The sequence below is a fragment of the Oryctolagus cuniculus genome, chromosome 2 (assembly GCF_964237555.1).
Source record: "Oryctolagus cuniculus chromosome 2, mOryCun1.1, whole genome shotgun sequence".
Lineage (NCBI taxonomy): Eukaryota > Metazoa > Chordata > Mammalia > Lagomorpha > Leporidae > Oryctolagus > Oryctolagus cuniculus.
In genome coordinates, this window is record NC_091433.1 from 10,638,718 (window position 1) to 10,651,431 (window position 12,714).

The following is a 12,714-nucleotide window of genomic DNA, read 5'->3' on the forward strand; positions in this document are numbered from 1 at the left end:
TAACTGAAATTTTATTCTAGTCACACTGTACTACCTAGACAGTAGATAAAAGCTGCGTTAGTGAACAAAGCTGAGAATTCACAGTATCAAAGAGGTTTCACAGCACATACTCCAATGTTAAGTACTTTGAATAAATGAGCTCTTACAGAAGCAAGCAACTGTGGAAAAGGCTGTTTCAACTAAGTGAAATCTTTCAATATGTCTGCACTAGGAACAAATAAAGAACAGTTTATCAGTGCTTCACCTACGTATTAGAACACAATTGTTTGAGGCCAGCGCCATGGCTCACTTGGCTAATCCTCTGCCTGCGGCACTGGCACCCCATATGCACGCCAGATTCTAGTCCCAGCTGCTCCTCTTCCAGTCCAGCTCTCTGCTGTGGCCTGGCAAGGCAGTAGAGGATGGCCCAGGTGATTGGGCGCCTGCACCCGCATGGGAGCCCAGGAGGAGGCACCTAGCTCCAGGCTTCAGATAGGCATAGCACTGGCCATGGCGGCCATTTTGGGGGTGAACCAATGGAAGGAAGACCTTTCTCTGTCTCTCTAACTCTACCTGTCAAATAATTAAAACACACACACACACAATTGTGACACAGACAATGAAAAATGAAAAAGTACACAAAATACAATTTTATTACAGAATTATCAAGTGAATTGTAATTGAAAAACTTTACTTCTCTGGAATGATAGCTAGTTTAACTCAAACTTATTTTAAATTCGAGGGCTTTTTCTTTTTTTAATTTATTTACTTGGGGGTCACTTACTGTGGCATAGTAGTCAAGCCACCATTTGCAGTGCCAACATCCCTTATGGGTTCCAGTTTAAGTCCCAGCTGCTCTACTTCTGATCCCGCTCATGTTAATATGCCTAAGAGAGCAGCAGGAGATGGCCCAAGCACTTGGGCCCCTAAGTCCACGCGGGAGACCCAGAAGCAGCTCCTGGCTCCTGGCTTTGGGTTGGTCCAGCTCCGGCCATTGCAGCCTTCTGGGGAGTGAACCGGTAGATAGAAGACTGGTATCTCTCTAACTCTGCCTTTCAAATAAATTAGTAAATCTTTAAAAACAAAACAAATATTTCATTGAAAGGCGGAGGTACAGCGAGAGAGGAAAGAGAGCATGAGCTCTTCCATTGTTGGTTCACTCCCCAGATGGCTGCAATGGCCAGGACTAGGTCAGGCCAAAGCCATGAGACAGGAGCTTCATCCAATTCTCCCACATGGATGGCATGGCCATCCTCCACTGCTTTCCCCAAGCCATTAGTGTGGAGCTTGATTGGAATTGGAATAGTCAGGATGTTAGCGGAGCTTTACCCTCTATGTCACACCACAAATCAGGCCCTAAATTCGTAGCTTTTTAAGGTGGCACTTCTGCCAATAATACCAGAAGGAAATAATTACTTGCAACTAAATGCAAAGAAAAAACTTATTTCCAGAAATTTAACTTTCCTTGTCTTTCCAAGATAGCATAAATGAAGTAACAGGACAAATTTCTTAAAGACTGAGTATAATATTCACACGTCTCACTATAGAAATGACAACACATCTTTAAGAAAAGAAACTAGGGCCAGCACTGTGATATAGTGGACAAAGCCACTGCCCACAGTGCCAGCATCCCATATGGGCACCAGTTCAAGTCCCAGCTACTCCACTTCTGATAGATGGAAGCTCGCTTGCTCAGTCTTGCTCGCTCTCTCCTCCTCCTTCTGTATTTCTGCCTTTCAAATAAATTATCTTTAAAAAAATAAACTAATGGGGCCGGCGCCACGGCTCACTAGGCTAATCCTCCGCCTTGCGGCACCGGCACACCGGGTTCTAGTCCCGGTCGGGGTGCCGGATTCTGTCCCGGTTGCCCCTCTTCCAGGCCAGCTCTCTGCTGTGGCCAGGGAGTGCAGTGGAGGATGGCCCAAGTGCTTGGGCCCTGCACCCCATGGGAGACCAGGATAAGTACCTGGCTCCTGCCATCGGATCAGCGTGGCGGCCATTGGAGGGTGAACCAACGGCAAAGGAAGACCTTTCTCTCTGTCTCTCTCTCTCACTGTCCACTCTGGCTGTCAAAAAATTAAAAAAAAAAAAAATTAAAAAAAATAAACTAATGAACCTTATACATACATGTAGAACTGCTATCGCTCATGATTTCATTTGTTTCCAAATAGTTATAATTAATTTTAAAACTAATGATGCTGGGATTAGCTTTAAATTATCGAATAGGCAATGGTAACAGATGAAAGAGGGCTGACCAGAGTTATAACTGCTAAAACTGCTGGTACATGAAGACTCCTTATATTGTTTATATTTTTAAAACTTTCCAACAGTTTAAAATTATCTTAAGTGTAAAACTGAAATACCATAAAGCCTATTTTTATTTAATGAAAATAAATATATGTTCCATTTTTAAATGAAAAATATGGCAAATATTTAAAGTTCACAAAGCATTGTTTTTGTGAAATTATTTCCCCTTAAAATAGGACAGTGTTATGTCATCTTAACCACAAAGTCAAGATAACATTTTTTGGTACATGCCATTAACTATTTATTAGAAATGCCCTGATAAGGAAACCTATGTTTTGAAACTCCTAACACCATCAGCTTCTGACCAGGTGTTCCCTTTGAATGTATTTCCAGTTTTACCTACAATGCAACCCCCACTCCCTGTCTTTCCTCATTCCCTACAGTAGTTACTGCTTTGCCCATCACGTAGTGCCTGTTCCTACAGCCGGAGTTCTGCCTCACTAACGTGCCCCTGCCTTGAAACCTAGTCCAGGACAAAAGGCCTAGATTGCTAGGTTTTGTCAAGAAGTATCTGATCTATAATTTATCAGTGTGTAATTATTCTAAGTTTCTTTTTAAAGGGAGAAATAAGGAGAGAGAGACATGGAGATTTTCATACAGTTTTCCAAACTAAGACATCCTAAAACACTTCAAAATGTCTATATTCTCATTTTTTTAAATGGCAGAAAGGTTAAGTATGCAACTGATTTACAAGGGTAAAAAGTAAAAGGGGACCTCAAAGAAGCAATTGGTCAAGGAAGACGTTCTCCTGAGATTCACATTTATCCAGATCCATACAGCTTTGAACTATCCTCACCCGAGACTCTGAGGCCCAGCACCCTCAGTTTCTACCCTGGTTACCCGGGTCACTCTGCATCAATGTCAAATGGATGGTGGTAGAAATAATAGGGGAAGAAAAGCATGGGAGTATAAGTCTGCACTCTTAGCTAGGTAGAAAGCTAATAATCTTGCTGTCAGCAGTTCCTTCTTAATCATAAAACAAAACCTCAGCTTTCACTGATATAAAATGTGCCCTCTGCTCCAACTATGCACCAGAATATCTGAGTTCCAGTGGGATTCTAAGTGTACAGAGAAGTAATTAACAAACTGGTATTTCCAAATTTGAAAGTAAAGTCTCTCTAGAGAAGAATATTAAACACCTCAGAACTACAATCCTGTACTGAAGTCTGGAACAAAGCAATTACTGGTGTCTGATACTAATAATCATGAAACTGATAGTACCAATGAAAGGATTTTATTCTACCAAAGGCCCAAAGCAAAACCAAAATAAAGACAACGACTGAAAGACCCTTAAATATCACAGAAGACTGCTCAGAAAACAAATAAAAAAATGGACAACAGACACAACGAGGCAGCATTAGAGAGAAATATCACTAGGATAGGTCAGGTTGCCGGGTGTATCAAGTAGACAGCTATGCTGCCACAGATACTGACAAAAAGCAGTTCCTTTAAAATACTTATCACCAGCAGATTTTTATCTCAACACAGAACTCAAATGATTATAACATGAGGAAGAAATTATAAAGAGTAAACAAAATAGGAAAATAAAACTGCATAAGCACTAAATAAAATCTTTTAAAATATTAAGTGAAAAGAACTGTAAAGTTAGCTAGTATCTCCCCCAATTTTTATTATTAAATGACTTGTTTTTCCTGGGTTTTAGGTGCTGTACTTTACTCAGGCTATATATCTGCACTTACCTTCACTTACCTTTAATTCCTCTTTAACTTAAATTAGAAACATAAGAGAGCAAATCATCTGAGACATCCAAAACTATGAACTAATCTATCTTAATTCATAAATTATAAATACATTGAATGCAAATATGTACGAAAGTTTATTTGCTATCATTGTTCAAATGTTATTCAGAGCACTAAAACTGCTATTACAATTAACACCTTAAAATGATAAAGAATGTTTTAAATGTTACAGCTAAGAAGGCTTTTAGATTCAAATCCTTATCAATTAAATAGTAAATTTAAAAGTTATAAAGAATCATTCAGAACATTCAAAAGTTGCACTTCCTATGAGTGCTTAGGATAATGGTTTTTTTGCTCAGGATAGTTATTTGAATCGCTAATGACAATTGTCAAAAATCTCTATTAGTGCTAAGTTCTGCTGTCCTTATCATTTACTACTCAATGACTAATGTTTCTTAGCATTTATTTCCTTTAATTAATAACTTAGCAATTAATAACCTGATTAACTATGTAGATTTTCACTTAACAAAACACATTTAAAGGCTACTCTCAAATATTTAAAATATAATTTGGCACCTAAATATGCTTCCTCATTACTCCACAGCCTTGTATTAAACAGACTACTTTCAAAAATAATAGTAATAATAGAAAGAGTGCCAAAGCAAGCCATTAGGCATTCACTAAATATTTATAAGCTAAATTGTTTTGAAATTATGATATCTTGCAAAACTAGTTACAATGCAACTGTAACACTTTGTAGCTTGTCCAACGTCCTTTTAATGAAAAGATTATATCAAAGCATTAGCCGGAACTCTGCAACACAAGTAACAAGTCACCTAGCTCCCCCAAACCATACAACAAACTATAAAAGGAGAATGAATATTGGGTTAAACAAGCATTTCAATTTCCATTCAAATCTTTCAAAATCAGATCACTTCATTAAAATTTATTTATTAAAAATTACCAATCATTTACCAAAACAAAAATCGTATATTTAACAAAAGTAATATAACAGCTCCTTTGGAACACTTTAACATTTACATATTCAAAACAGATTAACATGAAAAGAATACTGACAGTACAAAAGATTTTATATATTAAATTTATCCCATCTATATTACTTCAAGAAGTTTAAAAACACAAACACAAAACAAGTAACTAGGTCATAAAAATGAAACGATATTCAATGCCGCACCACCCGTAACTCCTATATATCCCAAAATAAATATAATAAATTAGGTTATTAGATTTATTCCCAAATATAACCTGTGTTGAAATCAATGTGAACAATTCAAAATTCAAATAAAATGTGTTTTCTTATAAAAGTGATTGCTTAGTTATTATTATGAGTACTTCAAAAAGTTTATAGAAAGTGGAATTAAGCATTAAGTTTATTTTGCTGAAAATTTTTTTGTAAACCCATGCATAGTCTCTTCCAGGCCAGCCCTCTGCTGTGGCCAGGGAGTGCAGTGGAGGATGGCCCAAGTGCTTGGGCCCTGCACCCCATGGGAGACCAGGAGAAGCACCTGGCTCCTGCCATCGGATCAGCGCGGTGCGCCGGCCACGGTGGCCATTGGAGGGTGAACCAAAGGCAAAGGAAGACCTTTCTCTCTGTCTCTCTCTCTCTCTCTCACTGTCCACTCTGTTTGTCAAAAAAAGAAGTACACTGAGGCTACAATAATACAACTTCCTGTTAAAACAAAAAACCTTTTACTTATTTGTTGAACTCTATTTAGTAGAGCCATTAAGCCTTTGACCATAATGTAAATTTAAAATGTTATCTCAAAAAATAATAAAATATTAAGTTAAAAAAACACAAAAAACTCTTATCAAACCAACTGCATCCACAAAAGTAAGAGCTATGGGGCCAGCGCTGTGGCATAGTAGGTAAACCCACTGCCTGCAGTGCTGGCATCCCATGTGGGTGCCGGTTCAAGTCCTGGCTGCTCTACTTCTGATCCAGCTCTCTGCTATGGCCTGGGAAAGCAGTGGAAGATGGCCCAAGTGCTTGGGGCCCTGCACTTGTGTGGGAATCCCAGAAGAAGCTCCTTTGGCTTTGGATCGGCTCAGCTCCAGTCAGTGCAGCCATTTGGGGAGTGAACCAGCAGATGGAAGACCTATCACTTTCTTTCTGCTTCTCACTCTCTGTAACTCTACCTTTCAAATAAATAAATCTTTAAAAACTTCAAATTAAAAAAATAAGTGCTACACTACATTTTGTTTTTGCCAACTCAGCAGTTTGCATCTAAAATGGCAACCATCTTCACCATTCCTTGACTATACAGTGAAGTCAACAGATATGTTTCAATTTAGTGTTGATGTATAGGAATAAAAGTAGTCATCTCCTGCATAACATCGTGATTTCCAAAATATTAGAGTTGTCATCTCTGATCTCCTTATATATTCTAAGGAAAATCTAATTTCTAAGAAATAGCAGATTTGGGGGCCAGCACTGTGGCCCATGTGGATGCCAGTTCGAGTCCTGGCTGCTCGACTTCCCATCCAGCTCTCTGCTATGGCCTGAGAAAGCAGTAAAAGATGGTCCAAGCCCTTGGGCCCCTGCACCTGCACGGGAGACCTGCAAGAAGCTCCTGGCTCCTGGCTTCAGATTGGTGCAGCTCTGGCTGTTGTGGCTAATTGGGGCATGAACCATCGGATGGAAGACCCCACTCCCCCACCTCTCCTCTCGCTGTGTAACTCTGACTTTCAAATACATAAATCTTAAAAAAAGAAAGAAAGAAAGAAATAGCAGATCTGCTAACTTCTCTATCTCCCAGTACATCACTATTCTCTCTTATCTTCTTGGCTCCTATCAATTGTTCTGAGAAAAATTCAGCTGATTTTTCCATCACTTGAAGATGAAGTGGGTTCTCAAAGACAATAGTATATAGTATAAAAACGTGCACAGGAGAATCTGGGCCATCTGAATTTTCTCCCAGCACTAAATATAGGATGCTGAACCATTTACTAATAACTGAGGAACAGCTTGTAATACTTCTGCAAAATTTAGTGTCTAGCAGTGACTATAAAATGCCTAAAAAGTACTGAAAGCACTTTCAGAAAGCATATTCAACAGGACCACTGGATGGTAGGGTAGTCTTGAAAAACAAAACAATGACCCAAAAAATCACCAAGAAATATGTTTTTTAAGTAGGTTCAGGAATCAAATACTATAGGAATTTTAGTCATGTCTAAAGCATATCAGCTTTTTCTCAATACCACACTATCCTTCCCTCCATCTTCGGTAAGATTTATTTGGAATCAGGCCCAGAACTCATAAGGAGTTCACATGATCAACGCCCTCCTTTTTTTACTGCACTTGATAAAGTGTACCACAAAAACTGAGTCTACTGTTCCTGAGAAATCAGTGCATCTAGAATACCTCTGAACTTTTAAAGAGCAAACACTACAGAAATTCCCCAAAACTTTATAAGTATTTCAGTATTTCCATAAAACAAGCTACCATTTTTAATAATTTAATTACTACATGACTCAAAAACCTGACAGAATGTACATATGAATAGCTATCTGAAAAGAAAAACTTACCTTTCAAGATACTAATCAATGAATGCATGGCTATTTTATCAAATTTAAAGTACTAAATCTGAAAGCAAGACACTTGAATTAGAAACCTTGAAAACTTAAAATCATCAAAATTATTAGAATTGCTAAGATACTTTAAGTTTAAAGTATCTCAATGTTAAAAGGCATTACCGTTAATGTTGTCACAGTAATAAAAATATTCATCATTTAGAGAAGGGCATGCTGAAACCAAATCCTGCAGGCCTGCACCAGTTACAGTAAGACAACCAGAGAGATTAAGGTGCTCCAAATAAGGCAGCCCTCCTCCCAGAGTCAAAACCCTACAAAAGAAATAATTCAACAATTAGAATATGTCACTCTATGAAAATTAATGTACTCCTATTAGCCACTAGACCACTATTTTACATGTTTTGATTTGGTAATGAGAAAATACAAGAATTTCTGATAACCAACCTTATTCTTGGGCAGGAATCCATTTATTTTTAACTTTTATTTAGTAAATATAAATTTCCAAAGTACAATTTATGGATTACAATGGCTTTTCCCCCCCATAACTTCCCTTCCACCCGCAACCCTCCCATCTCCCGCTCCCTCTCCCATTCCATTCACATCAAGATTCATTTTCAATGATCTTTATATACAGAAGATCAATTTAGTATATAATAAGATTTCATCAGTTTGCACCCACACAGAACATAAAGTGTAAAATACTGTTTCAGTACTAATTATAGCATTAATTCACATTGGACAACACATTAAGGACAGAGATCCTACATGAGGAATAAGTACACAGTGACTCCTGTTGTTGACTTAACAAATTGACACTCTTGTTTATGGCGTCAGTAATCTCCCTAGGCTCTTGTCATGAGTTGCCAAGGCTATGGAAGCCTTTTGAGTTTGCTGAGTTTGATCTTATTTAGACAAGGTCATAGTCAAAGTGGAAGTTCTCTCCTCCCTTCAGAGAAAGGTACCTCCTTCTTTGATGGCCCCATTCTTTCCACTGGGATTTCACTTGCAGAGATCTTTCATTTAGGTCCTTTTTTTTTTTTTTTTTTTTGGCCAGAGTGTCTTGGCTTTCCATGCGTAAAGTACTCTCATGGGCTCTTCAGCCATATCCGAATGCCTTAAGGGCTGATTCTGAGGCCAGAGTGCTATTTAGGACATCTGCCATTCTATGAGTCTACTGTGTATCCCGCTTTCCATGTTGGAGCGTTCTCTCCCTTTTTTATTCTATCAATTATTCTTAGGTGTTTAAATTTAACTGAAAAGTGATCTCTGTTAAATATAAGAGTGGGAATAAGAGAGGGAGGAGATGTACAATTTGGGACATGCTCAAGCTGACTTGCCCCAAATGGTAGAGTTAGAAACATGCCAGGGGATTCCAATTCAATCCCATCAAGGTGGCATGTACCAATGCCATCTCACTAGTCAAAGTGATCAGTTTCAGTTCACAATTGTGGCATAGCTTCTTGGCTCCCAGCTCTGGCATTGGCCCTAGCTGTGATGGGTTGGAGAGAGAAGTAGGGATGGAGGAGTATTCTCTGTGCTGTTTGATCTCTCACAACAAAATTATGAAGTAATGTTCAGTAAAAAGTACACAAACTACTGAGATCCGAAAGAAAGAAAATATTACTGATAAATGTGTTCAGTGAGGAGGATAATGAATGGTAAAGACTGGAACATTTTAAAGTTTTGTATATGCTAGTTTAAGAAACAAAATTATCTCTTCAAAACAGCTTATCAAGAAAACAAATCCCAAGAGAAATTTAAAGGCATACTTCCCGCTACCTTTTGATTCAATTTTAAGAACTTACTTTTAATCATAGATTTCCCCTATTCTTACAGACTTTAGGTTAACTACAGCATCATTTCATAATTCCTATGATTTGACTGGACCACAGCAGTTAGTCAAAGCAGACTTTAAGGAAAGAAATACAGGGTTTAAAAGTTTACTAATTCTCTTCCAGGGTCAGTGTTGTGGCATAGCGGGTTAAGCTGCTGCCTACAACACCAGTATCCCCTATGGGAGCTGATTCAAGGCTCAGCTGTTCTACTTCCAACCCAGTTCCCTGCTGATGTGAATGGTAAGGCAGTGGAATGTGGCCCAAGTACTTGGGCCCCTGCACCCACATGGGAGGCCCAGATGAAGCTCCTGGCTATGGCCCAGCCCAGAACTGGCCATTTGAGGAATGAACCAACAGATGGAAGATCCTTCTCTCTCTTTCTCTCTGTAACTAAGCCTTTCAAAAAAATAAATTTTTAAAAAGTAAAAAAAATAAAAAATGGTATAAAAGAATAAAAGATCTCAGTGCCTCAATGCAAAGACTGCTTCAGTTCTAAAAGTGAAAAAATTTCCAGCAAATAAGGACCAAGTGCATTGAATATAAAATTTCGTATCACATATATGCTTCAGTAAACCATCTGTGTAGTCAATGGACTTACTGAACTTAGTGGAAAATCAATTAAGTTGAAAAGTAAGCAAGTAATTATAGTACCATACAATAAATGTCCTTTTGAGAGTATGGAGAAGGGCCTTTGGTGGTCAGTAAAGATTTCCTGGAAGCAGCATCTAAGATGTGATAGAAATGATGAGTAAAGTTACCCAATAATAGTAAATGAGACAGAGGAAGCAAATACAGTAACCCAAGAAAGAGAAGTGAGGTACCTTGGAGACTGAGAAAATAGCAGAGTATGAGCAACTGAAGAATGGGGTGTGTGTGTGCAGAGTATTTATCCATTCAATGTTGTCTTTGGTAAGGATGAACACAGGAGGATGAGGGAGATTTACAAAAGATTAAAAAAAGACAAATCACAGACCCAAGCAAAGGCCAAGAATATGGCCTTTTGCCAAAGGACAGTAGGACTCAATGAAAGGTTTAGATAGAGGAGTAGTAACAACTAATAAGAAATGCGATGAACTAGGAGAGAATGGCGAGATATATTCCAAGTCTCAAGAGAAAAAAAACTTAACCCAGGATATTATACCCTGGAAAGCTCACATTTATAAATGAAGGTGAAACAAAGATCTTCCATAACAAAGAAAATTCAAAGAATTTGTCGCCACTCATCCAGCCTTACAAATGATGCTTAGGGATGTGCTATACACAGAAACACAAAAAGATAGACATCATTATGAAGGAATGTGGAGGCAGAAAAAACTCCTGGTAAAAGAATAAATGAAATTCAATGAATTTAATAGGAATATTTATGTTAAACTGGCAGGACCAATTTATCACTTGTAACCATAAATGTAAATGGCCTAAATTCTCCAATTAAATGGTACAGACTAGCTGAACAGATTAAATAACAAGATCCACCTTTCTGCTGCATTCAAGAAACACCTCACCAACAAAAGACTGAAAGCAAAAGGACAGAAAAAGATATTCCATGCTAATGGAAAGCAAAAACAAGCAAGTATAGCCATCCTAATAACAGATAAAATAGACTAACACAAAAACTATTCAATGAGACAAAGAAGGGCATTTTGTAATGATTAAGGGACCTATTCAACAGAAAGATGTCATTATAATAAATGTATATGCACCCAATGCCAGGGTGCCCAGCTATTTAAACAAATGTTAATATATCTGAAGTGAGATATACACTCTAATAGTAATGGGGGGCTTAGACACACCATTTTCATCAATGGACAGATCAACTAGACAGAAAATCAGAGAAACAATATAGCTAATCTATATTATGGAGACCCAATGGATCTGATATCTAGAGAACAATTCATCCCACAGCTGAAGAATACACATTCACTTCATCAGTTCAGGGAACTTTCTCTAGGACAGACCATATGCTATGCCATAAGGCAACTCTCAGCAAATTCGAAAAAACTGAAGCCATACTATGTATCTTTACCAACCACCATGGAATGAAGCTGGAAATTAACAACTTAAGAAACTCTAGAAAACATGCAAAAACACAGATTGAACAACATGAACAATGGGATCACAGAAGAAATCAAAAAAGAAATCAAAATATTCCTGGAAAGGAATGAAGTAGATAATACAACATATGAAATCTTAGGGGATAAAGCAAAAGCAGTGTTAAGAGGGAAGTTTATAGCAGTTAGCGCCAAAATCAAGAAATTGGAAAGGCATCAAATAAACAAGCTATCAATGCATCTCAAGGATCTAGAAAACAAGGATCAAGAACAAATGACACCCCAAATTAGCAGGAGAAAAGAAATAGTAATTAAAATTAGAGAAAAGGAGCTGGGAAGGACACCATCTGTAGTGCAAGCATTCCATATAGGCACCAGTTCGAGTCCCAGCTGATCCACTTCTGATCCAACTCTCTGCTATGGCCTGGGAAAGCAAAGAAGATGGCCTGAATTCTTGGGCCCTTGCACCTGCAAGGGAAACCCAGAGGAAGCTTCTGGCTCCTGGTTTCCAATCGGCACAGCTCCAGCTGTCGTGGCCATATGGGGAGAAAACCAGTGGATGGAAGACCTCTTTCTCTCTTTCTTTCTCTCTCTCTCTGCGTAACTTCTCTGTAACTCTACCTTTCAAATAAATGAATAAGTATTTTAAAAAAATTAGAGAAGAAACAAAATTGAACTCCGCCCCCCCCCCAGAAAAAACTACATAAAAGATCAGCAAATGAGAAACTGGTTTTTTGAAAAAATAAACAAAGTTGAGATACCACTGGCCCAAAAAAAGACCCAAATCAATAAAAGTAGAGATGAAAAAGAAAATGTAACAGCAGACACCACAGAAATAAAAGAATCATCAGAAATGACTACAAAGAGCTGTATGACAACAAATTGGGAAACCCAGAAGAAATGGATAGATTTTAAAACAAATACAACCGGGCCGGCGCCGCGGCTCACTAGGCTAATCCTCCGCCTAGCGGCGCCGGCACACCGGGTTCTAGTCCCGGTCGGGGCGCCGGATTCTGTCCCGGTTGCCCCTCTTCCAGGCCAGCCCTCTGCTGTGGCCAGGGAGTGCAGTGGAGGATGGCCCAGGTGCTTGGGCCCTGCACCCCATGGGAGACCAGGAGAAGCACCTGGCTCCTGGCTCCTGCCATCGGATCAGCGCGGTGCGCCGGCCGCAGCGCGCCGGCCGCGGCGGCCATTGGAGGGTGAACCAACGGCAAAGGAAGACCTTTCTCTCTGTCTCTCTCTCTCTCACTGTCCACTCTGCCTGTCAAAAATAAAAAAAAAAAAAAAAAAAAA

At 38.7% G+C, this 12,714-nt stretch overlaps 1 protein-coding gene across 2 annotated transcripts in view; it reads right to left on the reverse strand.

Annotated features, from left to right (window-relative positions):
• Positions 1–12,714, reverse strand: part of FBXL5 (F-box and leucine rich repeat protein 5) — a 61,882-nt gene that overhangs the window by 1,408 nt on the left and 47,760 nt on the right. The window contains exons 10-11 of one of the 2 annotated variants that reach the window (XM_051830210.2): positions 7,701–7,849; positions 7,533–7,590 (exon numbers count right to left, since the gene is read on the reverse strand). In XM_051830210.2, the coding sequence (XP_051686170.2) occupies positions 7,577–7,590; positions 7,701–7,849 (163 nt within the window). In that variant the 3' untranslated portion in view covers positions 7,533–7,576. The remainder of the gene's footprint in view (positions 1–7,532; positions 7,591–7,700; positions 7,850–12,714) is intronic. The other variant, XM_051830211.2, reaches the window with a different exon arrangement.